Genomic DNA, 22,051 nt, shown 5'->3' with positions numbered 1-22,051 from the left:
ATTAGGCCATATACTATGGATTTCACATGACTGGCCATGGGTGGGCCTTTGAGGGCATAGGCCAACCCCCTTGGCAGACAGGCCCACCCACTGGGGAGCCAGTCCCAGCCAATTAGTAGTTTTTCCACACAAAAGTGCTTTATCACAGACAGAAATACTCCTCAGCAGCCCCCCCCCATCTTATTATTATGTTATCTGGTGGTTATTATGTTATCCGGTGGTTATTATGTTATCCGGTGGTTATTATGTTTTCTGGTGGTTATTATGTGATCAGGTCAGAAGCAACTTTTTTAATGAATAACATGACTTCCCTGTAAACAATAATGAGTTGTTTGGATCTCCTGGGACGTCACAAAATGGTTGCCTAAAGTAGTCAGGATGTTCTGTCATGGTCCCCTTGAGGTGTTTGTCTAGTTCCCGGTTGGTCCCGAGGACGTTTATATGACTTTCTTGGGATGCTGTGCCATGGTCCCTGAAGGTTCTTGGAACGTTAGGTCATGGTCCCCTGGAGGTTTTTGTCTAGTTCCTGGGGACGTCGCCTGATGTGCAGAAAGAAACACCCCCCCAGGGCACGCGCACCCTAGTTGTATTACACATCACCCCTTGTTAATGTTGCCAAACCATCAAGGTCCTGACTGGGTGAACCACTGATCCAGTCACAGCTCTCTGTCTTTTGGCAACACTAGGGACAGACACCCCCCCACACAAACAGTGCTTTTAACAGTGTTTTACACCCACATATTTGAGAATGTCCTCTTGGACGGCTTCCACCCGGTTACCTGACCCTGAACCTTAGAGGCTGCTGCCCTATATACATAGACTTGAATTCACTGGCCATTTTCATAATGGAACACGAGTTACTTTAATAATGTTTACATATTTTTGCTTTACTCATCTCATATGTATATAAAGTACTCTATTCTACTGTATTTTTGTCCATGCCACATTGCTCATCTTTATATATTCCTAAATTCCATTATTTTACTTTTAAGTTTGTGTGTATTATTGTGAATTGTTAGATACTACTGCACTGTTGGAGCTAGAAACACAAGCATTTCGCTACACCTGCAATAACATCTGCTAAACACGTGTATGTGACCAATAACATCTGCAATACATGTGTATGTGACCAATACAATTGTATTTTATTTGGGACCATGTATTCTGTTAAGGTTAGTGATACACAGTTTAGCAAAAATGGTGTAAAAAAAAAAAAAAAAGGTCATCAATGACAATATGATTACATTTGACATGATCACTCAGTGGACTTTTCAATATGACCCAACCTGGGATTTAAACTCACAACCTCTGGATTTGGGGTATGCAGAACTTTCTGCTGCGCCACAAAATCTGTAGAATTTCATAAGTCCTCTACACATTTATTACCCATAATACATCTCTGCACTTAACAAAATAGTGCCATCTGCACTGCTATTTTAGTCATCAGTTAATCTGACTAATCTCTCATTGACTCAATTTACTTATTCCAGCTATTTGGGTCTATGAGCGTGTACTCAGAATATTGTCCACATCCTAACTTTTTATTTTCATCTTCTGACTAAATAGATCTTTGTCCTAATTTTCTTTCTTTCAGTTTTCATCCTGTTTTCCTCCTTTGTGGATTTTTTTTACATGCGTCAGTAAATTAGACTTCTGATTGAATCTTTTCCCACAGTCATCACAGCTAAATGGTTTCTCTCCTGTGTGAGTCAGTGTATGTTTCTTTAGGGACCCCTTGTGACTGAAGCTTTTCCCACAGTCATCACAGCTAAATGGTTTCTCTCCTGTATGAGTCACCATGTGTATGGTTAAGTGTTCCTTGCGATTGAATCTTTTCCCACAGTCACCACAGCTAAATGGTTTCTTTCCTGTGTGAGTTAGTGTATGCTTCTTTAGGGACCCCTTGTGACTGAAGCTTTTCCCACAGTCATCACAGCTAAATGGTTTCTCTCCTGTATGAGTCACCATGTGTATGGTTAAGTGTTCCTTGCGATTGAATCTTTTCCCACAGTCACCACAGCTAAATGGTTTCTTTCCTGTGTGAGTTAGTGTATGCTTCTTTAGGGACCCCTTGTGACTGAAGCTTTTCCCACAATCGTCACAGATATATGGTTTCTCTCCTGTATGAGTCACCATGTGTATGGTTAAGTGTTCTTTGCGATTGAATCTTTTCCCACAGTCACCACAGCTAAATAATTTCTCTCCTGTGTGAGTCAGTGTATGCTTCTTTAGGGACCCTTTCTGACCGAAGCTTTTCCCACAAGCATCACAGCTAAATGGTTTCTCTCCTGTGTGACTAACCATGTGCACTGTTAAGTGTTCCTTACGATTGAACATTTTCCCACAGTCGCCACACTTAAATTGTTTCTCCCCTGTGTGAATCCTTATGTGCTTGGACAGATCTCCTTTGAGTTTGAAGGTCTTGCCACAAACAGGGCAGGTGCAGAGTTTTCCACTTTGACAGAAGCGGACATGGGCCTTCAGTTTACAGGTGGAGTTGAAGCGTTTTCTGCAGAAGCGACATTCACTGAGTCTCTTCTTGTAGAGAGTCAAATGCCTCTGGAGGTCAACTTTCAGAGCAAACATTTCACCACAGTCACGGCAGCGGTGAGTTTTTCTAAGCGTGGTGCTGGGTTTAAAACGGTGTTGTCCCATTGATGGGTTTGGATTCAATGATGAGCTGGGATCCAATGGCGGGTTGCTGTTAAGTCCTACTGAGTCGCTGCTTACGGCTGAGCTTTGGCTGGAGGCACCGTTGTGATTATCTGGACGGTCACAGGGAATGTGGAGACCCTTAAGGTGGGTCACAGTAACAAAAGGTGTGAGATCCACTTGTTTAGTTTCACTCTCTCTGTTCTCCACAGTCTGGGTTTGGGGAGAAGTGAAGGGCTGAAGTGGGTCCTCCTGATCACATTCACTTTTCACACAGGAAGGAGTGAATTTGAAATCAGCCTCCAGCCCTTGAAGCTGCTCTTCCTCCTGACTGGTCCTGAGTTCCTCCTGTTCCTCTTTAATCTGTGGAAGCTCTGGGTTCTCCTGCCCCAGACTGGGGCTCCACTCCTGCTCACAGTGCTGCTGCTCAGGGGTAACCTCCTCTTCAGAGACAGAGAGAGAGAGCTGCAGGGAATCTGGAGGAAAGGAGAGATGAGCAGAGGTTATCTTTTCAAACTTCCTGGTTGTTAGCCATGAGAGAAAAAGTACATTTTCATAATGACAGTTCAGGACCTTTAAACAAACCAACTACACTTCCCCCTGGCCGGCTGGCTCATGGCATCAGATCATGAAAATAAACTCGGCAAAAAAAGAATATCTTCACAGATCTTAATTGTAAAGTGTTTAACCTGTTTGGTATAGGGGGCAGTATTGAGAATTTTGGAAAAAATATGTTCCCATTTTTAACGGCCTCCTACACCAACTCAGAAGCTAGAATATGCATATTATTGTTCAGGTTTGGATAGAAAACACTCTGAATTTTCTAAAACTGTTTGAATGGTGTCTGTGAGTATAACAGAACTCCTATGGCAGGCAAAAACCTGACAAGGTTTCAAGCAGGAAGTACCCTGTCTGACAAGGAGTCGTGCGTCTTACCTCTTTTTATTGAAAAGTAAGGATCTTAGCTGTAACGTGACAATTCCCAGGGCTCCAATAGGCTCTCAGAGCCCGCGAAATAACTGAAGGTTTACGAGGGAACCTCAGGTTGAAATATATTATCGCCTTTTGTAAGTGGATGCTCGGAGGACCTTTCAATGATGCGCGTGCATGAGTCGCTTCTGAGGAGAAATTTTATTCGGCTGTTTAGGCTCAATGCATACTCCCGGTCGGAATATTAACACTTCTCTATGACATAAATGGCATAAAAATTGGTTTTAAACAGCGGTTGACATGCTTCGAAGTACGGTAATGGAATATTTAGACATTTTTGACACGCCAATGCGCCATGCGCGACACCGCGAAAAAGCATTCTAGAACTCACGAACAAAACGTCGCTGTTGGAACATAACGATGGATTATTTGGGACCAAACCAACATTTGTTATTGAAGTAGAAGTCCTGGCAGTGTATTCTGATGAAGAACAAGCAAGGTAAGAACATTTTTCTTATAGGAAATGTGATTTTGGTGGAGGCTGAACTGGGTGGGTATCTAAATAGCTAGCCCTGTAACGCCGGGCTATGTACTTACATTATTGCAAAATGTGCTTCATCCGAAAAGCTATTTTAAAATCGGACATATCGAGTGCATAGAGGGGTAATGTATCTATAATTCTTAAAATAATTGTTATGCTTTTTGTGAACGTTTATCGTGAGTAATTTAGCAAACTGTTAGTAAATTCACCGGAAGTTTGCGGTGGTTATGCTTTTTCTGAACGTCACATGCTAATGTAAAAAGCTGGTTTTTGATATAAATATGAACTTGATTGAACAGACATGCATGTATTGTATAACACAATGTCCTAGGTGTGTCATCTGATGAAGATTATAAAAGGTTAGTGCTGCATTTAGCTGTGGTTTGGGTTTATGTGACATGATATGCTAGCTTGAAAAATGGCTGTGTGATTATTTCTGGCTGGGTACTCTGCTAACATAATCTAATGTTTTGCTTTTGTTGTAAAGCCTTTTTGAAATCGGACAGTGGGGTTAGATTAACGAGATTCTTGTCTTTAAATAGCTGTGAAATAGTCATATGTTTGAGAAATTGAAGTTATAGCATTTCTAACGATTCAAAAATCGCGCCACTGGATTTCAGTAGCTGTTACGTAGGTGGGACGAGTTCGTCCCACATGTACTAGAGAGGTTAAACACTGTTTCCCATGCTTGTTCAATGAACCATAAACAATGAATGAATATGCACCTGTGGAAAGGTCTTTAACCTCTATGGGCTATGTGGGACGCAGGCGTCCCACCCCTGGTACACCCTATCAACAACGCCAAATTTGAAAACAATTAAATGTCATAATTCAAATTTCTCAAACATACAACTATCTTACACCCTTTGAAAGATAAACATCTCCTTAATCTAACCACGTTGTCCGATTTCAGAAAGGCTTTACGGCAAAAGCATAAAGTTAGATTATGTTAGGACAGTACATTGAAAATAGCTGTGTGTAATGTTTTGTCAATGCAAAGACACGCGTCACCAAAAGCAGAAAACCAGCTAAAATGATGCACTAACCTTTGACAATCTCCATCAGATGACACTCCTAGGACATTATGTTAGACAATACATGCATTTTTTGTTCTATCAAGTTCATATTTATATCCAAAAACAGCGTTTTACTATGGTGTTGATGTTGAGGAAATCTTTTCCCTCCAATACCGCCAGTCAAATCAGCACAACAAATTAAATAATTACTGTTCGAAAACATTGGTAAAATATTATATTGTCATTCAAAGAATTATAGATTTACATCTCTTGAACGCAACCGGCTTGCCAGATTTAAAAATAACCTTACTGGGAATCACACTTTGCAATAATCTGAGCACTGCGCCCAGAAAAATACGCTTTGCGATACAGACTAACCGCCATGTTGGAGAGATCTAAAATCGAAAATACTATGTAAATAATCCATTACCTTTGATTCTCTTAATCAGATGTCACTTCCAGGAATCCCAGGTCCATAACAAATGTAGTTTTGTTCGAAAAAAGCTCATAATTTATGTCCAAAAAGCTCCGTGTTGTTAGCACATGATCTATGCCCGCCGGACTTGTCTTCATGAACGAGGGGAAAAAAAATATTTACGTTCGTTCAAACATGTCAAACGTTGTATAGCATAAATCATTAGTGCCTTTTTCAACCAGAACATGAATAATATTCAAGGCGGACGATTGCATTCTCTTTTAAAACGTATTGCAACGAGAGTACCCAACATGAACTCGCGCGCCAGAGTCTAATCGGCCACCACCGTTCCAAGGCTCTTGTTCGGTCAGATCTCACAGTAGCAGATTCAAAACACTTTGTAAAGACTGGTGACATCTAGTGGAAGCCATAGGAAGTGCTCAACGATTAATAAGCCCCTGTGTGTTTCAATGGCATAGGCTTAAAGGTAATTCAACACATCAGGTATCCACTTCCTGTCAGAATTTGTCTCAGGGTTTTGACTGCCATATGAGTTCTGTTATACTTACAGACACCATTCAAACAGTTTTAGATACTTACAGAGTGTTTTCTATCCAAACCTGAACAATAATATGCATATTCTAGCTTCTGAGTTGGTGTAGGAGGCAGTTAAAAATGGGCACATATTTTTTTCAAAATTCTCAATACTGCCCCCTAGCCCCAACAGGTTTTAAGACACTAGCAGCTTACAGACGGTAGGCAATTAAGGTCACAGTTATGAAAACTTAGGACACTAAAGAGGCCTTTCTACTGACTCTGAAAAACACCAAAAGAAAGATGCCCAGCGTCCTTGCTCATATATGTGAACATGCCTTAGGCATGCTGCAAGGAGGCATGCAGAGGTGGCCAGGGTAATAAATTGCAATGTCCGTACTGTGAGACGCCTAAGACAGCGCTACAGGGAGACAGGACAGATGGCTGATCGTCCTCGCAGTGGCAGACCACGTGTAAAAACACCTGCACAGGATCGGTACATCCGAACATCACACCTGCAGGACAGGTACAGGATGGCAACAACAACAACTGCCCGAGTTACACCAGGAACACACAATCCCTCCATCAGTGCTCAGACTGTCCTCAATAGGCTGAGAGAGGCTGGACTGAGGGCTTGTAGGCCTGTTGTAAGGCAGGTCCTCACCAGACATCACCGACAACAACGTCAAACTATGGGCACAAACCCACCTTCGCTGGACCAGACAGGACTGGCAAAAAGTGCTCTTCACTTACGAGTCGCGGTTTTCTCTCACCAGGGGTGATGGTCGGATTGGAGCTTATCGCTGAAGGAATGAGCGTTACACCGAGGCCTGTACTCTGGAGCGGGATCGATTCGGAGGTGGAGGGTCCGTCATGGTCTGGGGCGGTGTGTCACAGCATCATCAGACCGAGCTTGTTGTCATTGCAGGCAATCTCAACGCTGTGCGTTACAGGGAAGACATCCTCCTCCCTCATGTGGTACCCTTCCTGCAGGCTCATCCTGACATGACCCTCCAGCATGACAATGCCACCAGTCATACTGCTCATTCTGTGAGTGATTTCCTGCAAGACAGGAATGTCAGTGTTCTGCCATGGGCAGCAAAGAGCCTGGATCTCAATCCCGTTGAGCACGTCTGGGACCTGTTGGATCGGAGGGTGAGGGCTAGGGCCATTCCCTCCAGAAATGTCCGGGAACTTGCAGATGCCTTGGTGGAAGAGTGGGGTAACATCTCACAGCAAGAACTGGCAAATCTGGTGCAGTCCATGAGGAAGAGATGCACTGCAGTACTTAATGCAGCTGGTGGCCACACCAGATACTGACTGTTACTTTTCATTTTGACCCCCCTTTGTTCAGGGACACATTATTCCATTTCTGTTAGTCACGAGTCTGTGGAACTTGTTCAGTTTATGTCTCAGTTGTTGCATCTTGTTACGTTCATACAAATATTTACATGTTAAGTTTGCTGAAAATATACACAGTTGACAGTGAGAGGACGTTTCTTTTTTTGCTGAGTTTATAATGTTAATATATTCAGATGTAATTGTTAGAAAATAATTCAATGTATGTTTTGGGCACAAAGGTGGCAGTGGGGTTATGGTATGAGTAGGCATAAGCTACAGACAACAAACACAATTGCATTTTATCAACGGCAATTTGAATGCACAGAGACACCGTGATGAAATCCTGAGGCCCATTGTCATGCCATACATGAGCTGCCATCACCTCCTGTTTCAGCATGACAATGCACAGCCCCATGTTGCATGGATCTGTACACAATTCCTGGAAGCTGAAAATTTCCCAGTTCTTCCAGGGTCTGCATACTCACCAGACATGTCACCCATTGAGCATGTTTGGGACGCTCAGGATCGACATGTAGGACAGTTCCAGACAATATCCAGCAACTTCGCACAGCCATTGAAGAGGAGTGGGACAACCTTCAACACGCCACAATCAACAGCCTGATCAACTCTATGTGAAGGAGATGTCCCACTGCATGAGACAAATGGTGGTCACACCAGATAGTGACTGGTTTTCTGATCCACCCCCCTACCTTTGAAGGTTTCTGTGACCAAGATGCATATCTCTATTCCCAGTAATGTGAAATCCATGGATTAGGGCCTAATGATTTTATTTCAATTTCCCTATATGAACTGTAACTGTTTGAAATTGTTGCATGTTGCGTTTATATTTTTGTTCAGTGTAGCTATCAGTAGATCGAGATACGAACCTATTCTACATAGTTGTATCTCCGGTGTGATCCGCAGCAGTCTCCGTAGTCGATCATTCTCCTCGTGGTACTCTGCTACCGTTTCTTCAACTGCCCCGAAAATCTCCACAGCTGCCGCCGTTAAACGCTCATGTAAAAACACACGAAACGACTGTAGTTTAGACATGGTTTAGTTGACTGAATGTTGGGTATTCTGCTAGTATGTATACATCCACATGGAAAGAATGGTGGACACAAACAAAAACAAACTCGCTGTCAGAATTACTTCCCTTTTGTTCTGTTTTTATCAGCAGGTAACGAGCCCATTATCAAATCACAGCGCCCCCATGGAAATTGGGTTTTACTACGCTCTACAGACCAATTATAATTTATCTCAAGGATTCTTGAAAGACGGGACAAAGTTTTTTCCACAAATAGTTTTCTTAATATTAACCAAATAATCTCCTAATTCTTAAATATTTTCTGAAAATGCAACTAACTGGATTGATGTCAACTCCTTCAGACACCATAAAAGGCATTTCATTTTTACACGTATTGTCCAAGAAGGGTTTAAAAGTCATCATTGTTTCATTCTAACATTAAATTATGTAATACAAATCCCAACGTTTTATTTTATTTTATAGCGCTATATCAGGGATGGTTAACTGGTGACCCCGCCTGCGGCATCCATTTTGAAAGCTCTCAGATCAATTTCCGTAAAAAGTTTTTTTTTTGTTTAATCAGTTGGGGTTTTCACTAATTGTTGAGAGTTATAATATCTAATGTAATGAAACACACAAGGTGCAATATTGAAATGTGGTTGTGTATCAGCAGTTTTTCTCTTGTTATTGCAGCCACTGACAATCACTCAATTAGCCCATGTCAGCTAACATCTTTCAGACTGGTAAATTAGTTTAGGGCCCAGCTATCTAAATTTAGTAATCATGGTCGAATTACTGGACAGCGGGCCCCCATTGAATTTGTCTTACTCAGATGATATGTTAAAAACTGCAAACATTTCTCTTCACCCTATGGCAAAATGTGTATAATTGCAGGAAATGTATTAACTTTTTACAGAAATTGATCTGAGGGCCTTAAAAAGGCCTGGTCACCAGTTGCCCATCCCTGATGTAAGTTAGCACTATAAATAAAACAAAAAGTTTGGAGATTTGTATTACATATTTGAGTAATCTAATGTTATCATTGGTCTGTAACTTGAAGTAAAACCCCATCCACATGGGGCCGCTGTGATCTGTTTATGGTCTTGCCACCCGCTGACAAAAACAGAACAAACCAATAAGGAAGTAAAACTAAGGGAGGCTTTGTTTTGTTTGTGGGTGCGGTAGAGCAATGAACGAAGACTCGTTGGGAACAGCGTTTTCAAAGTGACGTTGTGTGAACAGTTAGAATTAGCGGAACAACAAACAATCAAGCTTTACTGGGTGTGGCGGCGGTTCAGCACAGCTGTGCTGTGACTGAGTTAGAGATGGTAGGAGATAGTGATGGAGAAGAAAGTGAAGCAAGTATGGAGCATAGTGGTACAAATAAGGAGGGAGTAAGAAAGAGGAAAAAGAAAGCGGGAGAGAAAGGGAGTAACGTTATGGGTTTGAAGGGGAGCGAGAGGTCTATGGAGGTAGAGAGGAGGCAGAAAAGGAAGTTTGAGGAGAGCAACAGTTTTTAACGCTAGAGGCAGTTCGGAGGTAGAAAGTGCCCCAACATAAGACGCGAGGGGGGCATGGAGGTGAGGAGGAAAAGTGATTCTGAAGTTCAGGGAGGAGGGGGGAATAGGGGCGATGAGTCCGATAAGGTTGATGGCTGTGATTGTTAAGAGAATTATGTTCTCAATGTTAACTTCAATTAAAATACTCAGTCTGCAACCCGGAATTGGTAAGATTCAGGTTGAATGAAACAGACAGAGTCCCAGCTTACAAGAGGCAGAATGTTTATTCACGAAAACGTTCTGAAGTCCATTGTACAGAGACATCATTTTTATAGGTCACTCCTTACTTACGCACACACATTCACACAAACATTAAGGCCCCAGATCTCTTAACACTGTAGATCATTACCCAGCCGACAGTTTCATTCCTCTGAGATTAGGGAAACCTTGAGGGGATCTTCCTCTCATATCTTAAACCCTTAGAGTTCAAGCTAGGTCAGGTCAACCACAGTTTAACAGTTCTTGGTGTTTACTTAAACACAGACACACATTCTTCTCTTTCCCAGTCCAACCTCGTTAGATATATGCTTAAGATTTTAGTTACTCATTCTACATGCTATATAGACCATATCCCTAATAGTTAAGTTTCAGGGTAGAATTATTTAATCATTACATTCAAACATATAAATCCCTTAACAGTGATAAAAGAGCTGACTGGGGAAGTTGTCAATGGTAAAGTGTGGGAGTTTGCTGGACATCGTTCGTCAGGACTTCCAACAGCCGAAGCTAAGTAGTAACATTAACATGATGCCTTCTAATTGCAGTCGTTGTACTTATAATATACAGGAGAACGATCGCCTTACGGCGAGGATAGCTGTGCTGCAAGCCCAGCTTCAGACGCAATCGTTAGGCAAGGGTAATTTCAGTGTAGGAAAGGATGAAACAGCGTCTGTGCCACCAGTAAGTACAGATAGTAACGTTAGTATAAATCCCCTCGCACGGTCCCCGCAGCCAGACAACTTTCTCATGGCTTCTGGAGGGAAACGCTGTAGGAATGCTCAACCGGTGTCGCTTATTCAGCCGACAGAAACTTTCAACCGGTTCTCCCTATTAAGCGAGTCGGAGTCGGAGGCCGAGCCTTCTCTGGTCTCTCCTCCTCTCGTTACGGGGTCTGAGACGCCGAAGCTTCCCACCATTAGCTCTGACAAATTGAAAACCCTAGTCATTGGCGACTCCATTACCCGCAATATTAGACTTAAAACGAATCATCCAACGATCAAACACTTTACCAGGGGGCAGGGCTACCGACGTTAAGGCTAATCTAAAGATGGTGCTGGCTAAAGCTAAAACTGGCGACTGTAGAGAGAATAGAGATATTGTTATCCAGGTCGGCACCAATGATGTTAGGATGAAACAGTCAGAGGTCACCAAGCGCAACATAGCTTCAGCGTGTAAATAAGCTAGAAAGATGTGTCGGCATCGAGTAATTGTCTCTGGCTTCCTCCCAGTTAGGGGGAGGGATGAGTTCTACAGCAGAGAGTCTCTGGCCTCCTCCCAGTTAGGGGGAGTGATGACCTCTACAGCAGAGTCTCACAACTCAATCGCTGGTTGAAAACTGTTTTCTGCCCCTCCCAAAAGATAGAATTTGTAGATAATTGGCCCTCTTTCTGGGACTCACCCACGAACAGGACCAAGCCTGGCCTGTTGAGGAGTGACGGACTCCATCCTAGCTGGAGGGGTGCTCTCATCTTATCTACGAACATAGACAGGGCTCTAACTCCCCTAGCTCCACAATGAAATAGGGTGCAGGCCAGGCAGCAGGCTGTTAGCCAGCCTGCCAGCTTAGTGGAGTCTGCCACTAGCACAGTCAGTGTAGTCAGCTCAGCTATCCCCATTGAGACCATGTCTGTGCCTCGACCTAGGTTGGGCAAACTAAACATGGCGGTGTTCGCCTTAACATTCTCACTAGAATAAAGACCTCCTCCATTCCTGCCATTATTGAAAGAGATCGTGATACCTCACATCTCAAAATAGGGCTACTTAATGTTAGATCCCTCACTTCAAAGGCAATGAACTAATCACTGATCATAATCTTCATGTGATTGGTCTGATTGAAACATGGCTTAAGCCTGATGAATTTACTGTGTTAAATGAGGCCTCACCTCCTGGTTACACTAGTGACCATATCCCCCGTGCATCCCGGAGGTGTTGCTAACATTTACGATAGCAAATTTCAATTTACAAAAAAAACCAGACGTTTTCGTCTTTTGAGCTTCTAGTCATGAAATCTACGCAGCCTACTCAATCACTTTTTATAGCTACTGTTTACAGGCCTCCTGGGCCATATACAGTGTTCCTCACTGAGTTCCCTGAATTCCTATCGGACATTGCAGTCACAGCAGATAATATTCTAATTTTTGGTGACTTTAATATTCACATGGAAAAGTCCACAGACCCACTCCAAAAGGCTTTCGGAGCCATCATCGACTCAATGGGTTTTGTCCAACATGTCTCTGGACCTACTCACTGCCACAGTCATACTCTGGGCCTAGTTTTGTCCCGTGGAATAAATGTGGTGGATCTTAATGTTTTTCCTCATAATCCTGGACTATCGGACCACCATTTTATTACGTTTGCAATCGCAACAAATAATCTGCTCAGACCCCAACCAAGGAGCATTAAAAGTCGTGCTATAAATTCTCAGACAACCCAAAGATTCCTTGATGCCCTTCCAGACTCCCTCTGCCTACCCAAGGACGTCAGAGGACAAAAATCAGTTAACCACCTAACCGAGGAACTCAATTTAACCTTGCGCAATACCCTAGATGCAGTTGCACCCCTAAAAACTAAAAACATTTCTCATAAGAAACTAGCTCCCTGGTATACAGAAAAAACACGAGCTCTGAAGCAAGCTTCCAGAAAATTGGAACGGAAATGGCGCCACACCAAACTGGAAGTCTTCCGACTAGCTTGGAAAGACAGTACCGTGCAGTATCGAAGAGCCCTCACTGCTGCTCGATCATCCTATTTTTCCAACTTAATTGAGGAAAATAAGAACAATCCGAAATGTATTTTTATACTGTCGCAAAGCTAACTAAAAAGCAGCATTCCCCAAGAGAGGGTGGCTTTCACTTCAGCAGTCATAAACTCATGAACTTCTTTGAGGAAGAGATCATGATCATTAGAAAACAAATTATGGACTCCTCTTTAAATCTGCGTATTCCTCCAAATTGCCGTTGTCCTGAGTCTGCACAACTCTGCCAGGACCTAGGATCAAGGGAGACACTAAAGTGTTTTAGTATTATATCTCTTGACACAATGATGAAAATAATCATGGCCTCTAAACCTTCAAGCTGCATACTGGACCCTATTCCAACTAAACTACTGAAAGAGCTGCTTCCTGTGCTTGGCCTTCCTATGTTGAACATAATAAACGGCTCTCTATCCACCGGATGTGTACCAAACTCACTAAAAGTGGCAGTAATAAAGCCTCTCTTGAAAAAGCCAAATCTTGACCCAGAAAATATAAAACTATCGGCCTATATCGAATCTTCCATTCCTCTCAAAAAAAATTTAAAAAGCTGTTGCGCAGCAACTCACTGCCTTCCTGAAGACAAACAATGTATACGAAACGCTTCAGTCTGGTTTTAGACCCCATCATAGCACTGAGACTGCACTTGTGAAGGTGGTAAATTACCTTTTAATGGCGTCAGACCAAGGCTCTGCATCTGTCCTCGTGCTCCTAGATCTTAGTGCTGCTTTTGATACCATCACCATTCTTTTGGAGAGATTGGAAACCCAAATTGGTCTACATGGACAAGTTCTGGCCTGGTGTAGATCTTATCTGTCGGAAAGATATCAGTTTGTCTCTGTGGATGGTTTGTCCTCTGACAAATCAACTGTAAATTTCGGTGTTCCTCAAGGTTCCGTTTTAGGACCACTATTGTTTTCACTATATATTTTACCTCTTGGGGATGTCATTCGAAAACATAATGTTAAATTTCACTGCTATGCGGATGACACACAGCTGTACATTTCAATGAAACATGGTGAAGCCCCAAAATTGCGCTAGAAGCCTGTGTTTCAGACATAAGGAAGTGGATGGCTGCAAACTTTCTACTTTTAAACTCAGACAAAACAGAGATGCTTGTTCTAGGTCCCAAGAAACAAAGAGATCTTCTGTTGAATCTGACAATTAATCTTGCTCATATTTATCAAGGATGTCAATCATTTCAGACTCCACTGTATATGCCATTTAGCAGAAGCTTTTATCCAAAGGGCATACATTTAACAAACGGGTTAGCAGTGCCACTGTTAGAGGATGGCAGTTGTCACATGACCTGAAAAGGTAGTCTTTTCCTCTAAAGCCTTGGAGAGTGTTGAGACTAGAAACCTCATTCTGTGACCTCTATCTCCCTCCAGACAGTTGTAAAGTAGCTCGGCCCTCCATGTAGACCAGAGAGTAGCAGAGAGCACTGTGGAGAGAAACAGCAGGTTATCAATAGAATAGATCAGAGACCAGAGGAACTTTAATCCTGAAGCATGGAGAGCAGATCCCTAGGAGAGGTATCATCGTATCGTCCTCCAACAACCAATAGATGTGAGTCTATGAGCGTGTACTCAGAGTATTGTCCACATCCTGCCTTTTTATTCTCATCTTCTGACTGAATAGTTCTTCTTTCAAATGTCATCCTGTTTTCCTCCTTTGTGGATGTTTTTAACATGTGTCAGTAAGTTAGACTTGTGATTGAAGCTTTTCCCACAGTCACCACAGCTAAATGGTTTATCTTCTGTGTGAGTCAGTTCATGCTTCTTTAGGTTCCCCTTCAAATTGAAGCTTTTCCCACAGTCACCACAGATAAAAAGTTTCTCTCCTGTGTGAGTCCGTATATGCCTACTTAGGTCCCCTTTCTGATAGAAGCTTTTCCCACAGTCTCCACAGATAAATGGTTTCTCTCCTGTGTGAGTCAGTCTATGCTTCCGTAGGGTCCCCTTCTGACTGAATTTTTTCCCACAGTCAGCACAGCTAAATGCTTTCTCCCCTGTGTGAATAGGAATATGATCAGTAAGGTTCCCCTTGCGATTGAAGCGCTTCCCACAGTAACCACAACTAAATGATTTCTCCCCTGTGTGAATCCTCATGTGCTTGGACAGATCTGCTTTGAGTTTGAAGGTCTTGCTACAAACAGGGCTGGTGCAGGGTTTCCTACCGTGACAGAGTCGGGCATGGGCCTTCTGTTTACAGGTGGAGTTGTAGCGTTTTTTGCAGAAGCGGCATTCACTGGGTCTCTGCATGGCAAGAGTCACATGCCTCTTCAGGTCAGCTTTCAGAGCAAACATTTCACCACAGTCACGGCAGTGGTGAGTTTTTCTAAGGGTGGTGCTGGGTTTGGAACAGTGTTCACCTATTGATGGGTTTGGATCCAATGATGGGCTGGGAACCAATGGTGGGCTGCTGTCAAGTCCTACTGGGTCACTGCTTACAGCTGACCTGTGGCTGGAGGCATTGTTCTGATTATCTGGAGGGTCACAGGGAATGTGGAGACCCTTAAGGTGGGTCACAGTAATAAAAGGTGTGAGATCCACTTGTTTAGGGTCACTCTCTCTGTTCTCCACAGTCTGGGTTTGGGGAGAAGTGAAGGGCTGAAGTCGGTCCTCCTGATCACATTCACTTTTCACACAGGAAGGAGTGAATTTGAACTCTATGATATCAGCCTCCAGCCCTTGAGGCTGCTCTTCCTCCTGACTGGTCCTGAGTTCCTCCTGTTCCTCTTTAATCTGTGGAAGCTCTGGGTTCTCCTGCCCCAGACTGGGGCTCCACTCCTGCTCACAGTGCTGCTGCTCATGGAGAAGCTCCTCTTCAGAGACAGAGAGCTGCAGGGAGTCTGGAGGAAAGGAGACAGGAGCAGAGGTTATCTATAGAGCCTTTAGACATCAGGGTTGGGGTCAATTAGAAGTTAAAGCTAGAATCATTAGTTGCTACATAACTGTTTTGACTTATAAATGATTGTTGAAGAATAGAATGTATAAATGCCTCCTGAGCTCAGTTCAACTGTCGTCCCCCATCAGAACACATAGTTGTAGTTTTTGTGGCTATATTTACATTGTTTACAAACATTGGAGTTAAACAAGCTTATATTTTAATGTTGATATCATAGATGGTCAGTCCTTGCATCCATATCTCAGTCTATGAATTTGAGAGTGGTTACATTTCTCCAGGCTCATTCCTCACCTTTTTACAAAAATAGAGGCAGGGTGACCCCACTTTATTATTGTTTCAATTAAGGCCTCTGGGGAAGTAGATTCAAGTAAACAAAAATTCCAATTAAATAATTGATCAACTAGAATCTACTTTCAATTACTTATAAATAAACGTTAGATAATAAGATATTTATTTCTAATGTAAAAAATAATACAAGTTCAATTATAAATTCGAATGACTTACTGGTTTTAATGAGAATATGTTTTAGCACTGGTATTAGAAAAAGATTGTTAGGTAGGAAGATATGTAGAAACTGATTCTCCAATAGAAATCCCAGATCACGCCTGTAGGGCAACGTTAGCTAGCTAATCTAATTCGCAGAAACGCTTCATCGGGTTCAAGCGAATTTAACACACCCCCAGGTGAGAATGTCAACGTTCGTCTCCCGCCGAACTGCGCATGTGCAAACTCTTACGCACTCCTTAGATAAAGTCGTTTTTGACGAAAATCAAAACGTGTCAGTTTGTCACTTTCATAAGGTTGTAGTAATGAACATGTTCACCTACTTAAACATTCGTTTGAATCTAGGTTGTGCCTTTAGAAATCGAGAAGATGAACAACTAAGGAGGAATATTTCACTTCTCTCATTGACTTCTCAAACCCCGGTCTGGTCTGCCGAGTGTTGCTTCGCAAACGTTCTCGGAAGTCTGACGACGTTGGGCCTCAGGGTTTAAAACTGTGGTAACAGTTAATAGAGCATATTGAAATGGTTATCACTGAACTCCTAAACAGTTTATTTATTGAGCAGATCTGCTAGCTATCAGTAGATCTATATACGAACCGATTCTGCATCGTTTTATCTCCGGTGTGATCCGCAGCAGTCTCCGTAGCCGATCATTCTCCTCCTGGTACTCCACTACCGTTTGCTCAACTGCCCCGAAAATCTCCACAGCTGCCGCGGTTAAACGCTCATTTAAGAACACACGAAACGACTGTAGTTTAGACATGTTTCAGGGACTCAGAGTTGGGTATTCAGCTAGTATGTATACATCCACGAGGAAAGAATGGTGGGCAAGAACAAAACAACCCGCTCGAAGTTTTACTTCCGCGTTGTCTTTTCCTGTTTTTGTCAGCGGGTGGCGAGCCCATAAAAACACAACAGCATCACCTTGTGGATGGGTTCTTTACTACAAACCAATGATAATCAGTGGAGGCTGGTGGGAGGAGGTACGGTATCAAACACATCCGTCCATTCCATTCCAGCCATTACAATCACCCTGTCCTCCTATAGCTCCTCCCACCAGCTTCATTTTACATTTACATTTTAGCAGACGCTCTTATCCAGAGCGACTTACAGTAGTGAATGCATACATTTCATACATTTTTTCCGTACTGGGGAATCGAACCCACAACCCTGGCGTTGCAAACACCATGCTCTACCAACTGAGCCACATGGGACTTCCACTGATGGAAATATATAACTACAGCCGTGGCCAAAAGTTTTGAGAATGACACAAATATTAATTTTCACAAAGTCTGCTGCTTCAGTGTCTTTAGATATTTTTGTCAGATGTTACTATCGAATACTGAAGTATAATTACAAGCATTTCATAAGTGTCAAAGGCTTTTATTGACAATTACATGAAGTTGATGCAGAGAGTCAATATTTGCAGTGTTGACCCTTCTTTTTCAAGACCTCTGCAATCCGCCCTGGCATGCTGTCAATTAACTTCTGGGCCACATCCTGACTGATGGCAGCCCATTCTTGCATAATCATTGCTTGGAGTTTTTCAGAATTTGTGGGTTTTTGTTTTTCCACCAGCCTCTTGAGAATTGACCACAAGTTCTCAATGGGATTAAGGTCTGGGGAGTTTCCTGGCCATGGACCCAAAATATCGATGTTTTGTTCCCCGAGCCACTTAGTTATCACTTTTGCCTTATGGCAAGGTGCTCCATCATGCAGGAAAGGCATTGTTTGTCACCAAACTGTTCCTGGATGGTTGGGAGAAGTTGCTCTCGGCAGATGTGTTGGTACCATTCTTTATTCATGGCTGTGTTCTTAGGCAAAATTGTGAATGAGCCCACTCCCTTGGCCGAGAAGCAACCCCACACATGAATGGTCTCAGGATGCTTTACTGTTGGCATGACACAGGACTGATGGTAGCGCTCACCTTGTCTTCTCCGGACAAGCTTTTTTCCGGATGCCCCAAACAATTGGAAAGGGGATTCATCAGAGATAATGACTTTACCCTAGTCCTCAGCAGTCCAATCCCTGTACCTTTTGCAGAATATCAGTCTGTCCCTGTCATTTTTCCTGGAGAGAAGTGGCTTTTTTGCTGCCCTTCTTGACACCAGGCCATCCTCCAAAAGTCTTCGCATCACTGTGCGTGCAGATGCACTCACACCTGCCTGCTGCCATTCCTGAGCAAGCTCTGTACTGGTGGTGCCCCAATCCCGCATCTGAATCAACTTTAGGAGACGGTCCTGGCACTTGCTGGACTTTCTTGAGCGCCCTGAAGCCTTCTTCACAACAATTGAACCGCTCTCCTTGATGTTCTTGATGATCCAATAAATGGTTGATTTAGGTGCAATCTTGCCTGTGAATCTTGCCTATCCTTGCCTGTGAAGCCCTTTTTGTGCAAAGCAATGATGATGGCACGTGTTTCCTTGCAGGTAACCATGGTTTACAGAGGAAGAACAATGATTCCAAGCACCACCCTCCTTTTGAAGCTTCCAGTCTGTTATTCAAACTCAATCAGCATGACAGAGTGATCTCCAGCCTTGTCCTCGTCAACACTCACACCTGTGTTAACGAGAGAATCACTGACATGATGTTAGCTGGTCCTTTTGTGGCAGGGCTGAAATGCAGTGGAAATGTTTTTTGGGGATTCAGTTCATTTGCATGGCAAAGAGGGACTTTGCAATTAATTGCAATTCATCTGATCACTCTTCATAACATTCTGGAGTATATGCAAATTGCCATCATACAAACTGAGGCAGCAGACTTTGTGAAAATTAATATTTGTGTAATTCTCAAAACTTTTGGCCACGACTGTATGTGGGGAAACATGAAACGGTTATATTAAGTAATAGGGTAATCTAGGATGATAATTTCTTGCATGAACTAAATGAACAGATCTGCTATGTCTTGGAACTGATGGACCAGCATGCACTAAACCAGAGACTGCAGTTATCAAGAGCAATTATAAAGAATGCTTTTGAAATGAGGCTGAAAAACACTATTTTCTGGAAAATATGCATTTGATCATTACATCACCACTTAAATCAAACTTTACTTACAAAGAATGTAAAAATAAATCTAAAATGATAATGTACCTGAAACCTGACTGGTGGTATTTAGAATAGCTGTGACTTCCATGGACGGCCCAGGTTTTTGTTTTTTGCTTTCAAATAAGCTCTATACAGCCAGGTTTGGGGCGTTCCTTACTAATTAGTGACCTTAATGCATCGCTCAAGTACAAGTGAGGAGCGGCCCTCCATGGAATGAGTTTGGCATGTGCCATAGAAGGATAGGTGTTTGTGTCTGTGTAACAACAAGCTCTCACAGTTGCAGGTCAGAATTAGACGTTCATCCATGTGTCTCAAGTGTGAAATTTAGAAGTGTTTAAGGTTAAGTTTAGGCATAAACTCTGAATTCTTAAGGTTAGACATTAAGTCTGAATGGTTAAGGTAAGGGTTAAGGTTTGGGATAGTTTTGTTTTAAGCTTATCAAAAACGACTTTCTATCGCTGTATTCGAACATGCAACAGCAATAGCGGAGTCGTGCAGAGGCCAAACTGATCTCCGTACGGCATCGCCGTGCACCGCCACAAATTTTGTAACAATGCGGAGGGCTCCGTATGACTCCACATTGACATGATTGGTTGACGGTAGGTGGACGCGGGAGGTCCTGTATAAACACAAACTCACTTCCTAGACAACAGCTCTGTTCTGCTAAGTGAAGAGCAAGAAGTATGAATGCCCTGACTTCTGCATAGGCCATATCACAGTAAATGCTGTATGGCCACTGCAGAGGTCAGATTGACCATGCAGAGCCTTTTACCCTAAGCACTCTGTTACCTTGTGCCAGATATCATGCATTTCAATGGGAATGTCCACAACGGAGTGAAAACGCAATGCCCCCTTGTGGTTGAAGGCTCCATTGCGAGACGGACAGCGCATACTTTGAAATTTTCAAAACTTTGCGTTTGCGTTGTCTTCAGTCCAGCTAGAGTCCGTTGAGGAGTTAGTTACCAAACCACAGAAGAAGATGGCTTTATGGGATAGCTAGCAACTTGTAAACAATTACCCATTCCTATAAGTGAGTACTATTTGAATAGTAATGTTAAATAATACACGTCGGCAGTTAATTATATTATATGCCTTTTGCCTCTTGTTAATGTGATGGTAATTGTTTTTGATGAAAATTATTAGGTGGAGATTGCTAGCTACAATGGTATATTCAACCTAGACTTTAGCTAGCTAGCTCTTCTGCAGTGCATGACTTGCTATAAAGTCAAAAACAAGTTGAGGAAAAAGTAACAAAAAAATATGTTTTATTTTTCACCTGAAACAATATATTGATACCGTCTTGAAAATGTCATATTTTGCAGTCTCCCAAAATAAATGTGATCTATGACTAGAGACAGGCTCTGCCCCATCATTTTAATTTTATTAACAACAAATCAATACAAAAAAGTACATGGGGGAACACAAGTGTGTATATATAAAGAACATCCAAAGGACATTTGGGCTAGGGGCGGGGCTAGGGGCGGGGCTAGGGGGTACAATATCACATTACACAAGGGACATACACACAGTTGGAATATTAACAGCTTTTTTGGGGGGAGAATATTAAATTGTCTTAAAATATAGTTCAATTTATTTTTGTAAGGTAAGAAAATGTGTTTTGTTTGTAAATTTACATTTGTGAATATGAAATTTGGCCAAAAGAATAATTAAATTAATTACATAAAATTGTTTCAACTTATTTCTATCGAAGGTAAAGAATCCAAGCAGTACATCTCTCCACAATAGTGTTAAATGTTCATAAATGTGTTTAATTATAAATCTACTGATGTCTTGCCACAGTTTTCTTACATGAATACAATGCCAAAAAAGATGCAACACTGTTTCTGGGTGGTAATTACAAAAGGTACAATTTGAATGAGTATTTTTCTTAAACTTCTTCATGTAGTGGTTGGCAGGATAATATTTATGAATCATTTTAAAATAAACTTCATTTTGTTAATAATTAGGTATGTGTGGCAACATCTAAATGTTTTTTTTCTCCAGATAATCAATGAAACCGTTCCAATAAGCCATGACATAAAGTATAGATACAACATCCAGCTGAAACAAGGCTCTTATACTGTAGCTCTATTGTTGTGGAATGGACCAAGAGAAAATACAATCTTTCCTACTGATGAGTCAACAGGGTCAATGGAAGGTAGGCTCTGAGGGTCTTGACACGTTCCTGAATAATAAAGCAACACCTGAGGGAATGGTATCTAAAACAATTGCAAAATATTATGGTGTCACAGGGATCTTGTAAAGTGATAAGAATTCCTTATAATTAAGTGAAAGACCCTCTGCATTTACAAGTTGACTCACCAATAGGATATTATTTTGGAACCAATATTCTAAAAACAGAGTATTTTTTATACAATATGTTCTGATTATTCCATATATAATATCTGTGTGGATAAAAATTATGCTCATAAATCAAGGACCATGACAAGAAAACCTGCTGATGAAAAGCAGAGTTTCACTGGAACTTTGTCAATATTATAATTGCAAACCAACATGAAGTTAAGGCCACTGAAAGCAGAGAAGACATGATGAGGAATAAAGTTCCACATACAAGTGGGTCTTCTTAGGAACTGTTTCATCCA

General features: G+C 42.1%; 2 protein-coding genes across 3 annotated transcripts; both read right to left on the bottom strand.

Annotated features, from left to right (window-relative positions):
• Positions 1-1,120: 1,120 nt before the first annotated feature.
• Positions 1,121-9,664, bottom strand: LOC115180348 (gastrula zinc finger protein XlCGF57.1-like). Of its 2 annotated transcripts, XM_029742368.1 has the most exons (3): positions 8,317-9,664; positions 1,869-3,128; positions 1,121-1,700 (listed from the first exon to the last, which is right to left on the bottom strand). In XM_029742368.1, exons 1-3 carry the CDS (start codon positions 8,480-8,482, stop codon positions 1,591-1,593), a joined length of 1,536 nt encoding a protein of 511 aa, XP_029598228.1. In that variant the 5' UTR covers positions 8,483-9,664; the 3' UTR covers positions 1,121-1,590. The 2 variants fall into 2 exon arrangements, with proteins under 2 accessions (XP_029598228.1, XP_029598227.1); XM_029742367.1 differs by having other exon boundaries at positions 1,121-3,128.
• Positions 9,665-14,204: 4,540 nt separating this feature from the next.
• Positions 14,205-17,389, bottom strand: LOC115180472 (zinc finger protein 771-like). The gene is made up of 2 exons (XM_029742574.1): positions 16,999-17,389; positions 14,205-15,840 (listed from the first exon to the last, which is right to left on the bottom strand). Exons 1-2 carry the CDS (start codon positions 17,162-17,164, stop codon positions 14,636-14,638), a joined length of 1,371 nt encoding a protein of 456 aa, XP_029598434.1. The 5' UTR covers positions 17,165-17,389; the 3' UTR covers positions 14,205-14,635.
• Positions 17,390-22,051: the final 4,662 nt, after the last annotated feature.

The sequence above is a fragment of the Salmo trutta genome, chromosome 40 (genome assembly GCF_901001165.1).
Source record: "Salmo trutta chromosome 40, fSalTru1.1, whole genome shotgun sequence".
Taxonomy (NCBI): Eukaryota; Metazoa; Chordata; class Actinopteri; order Salmoniformes; family Salmonidae; genus Salmo; species Salmo trutta.
The sequence above is the reverse complement of the archived record's forward strand: the minus strand, read 5'-3'. Positions and strand labels throughout refer to the sequence as shown.

Excerpts from the sequence above, each read along its gene's own strand:
- LOC115180348 (XM_029742367.1), bottom strand. The coding sequence starts at position 8,482 with ATGTCTAAACTACAGTCGTTTCGTGTGTTTTTACATGAGCGTTTAACG. Across the intron at positions 3,129-8,316 it reads GATACAACTATGTAGAATAG|ATTCCCTGCAGCTCTCTCTC; the intron begins GTTCGTATCTCG and ends CCTTTCCTCCAG.
- LOC115180472 (XM_029742574.1), bottom strand. The coding sequence starts at position 17,164 with ATGTCTAAACTACAGTCGTTTCGTGTGTTCTTAAATGAGCGTTTAACC. Across the intron at positions 15,841-16,998 it reads GATAAAACGATGCAGAATCG|ACTCCCTGCAGCTCTCTGTC; the intron begins GTTCGTATATAG and ends CCTTTCCTCCAG.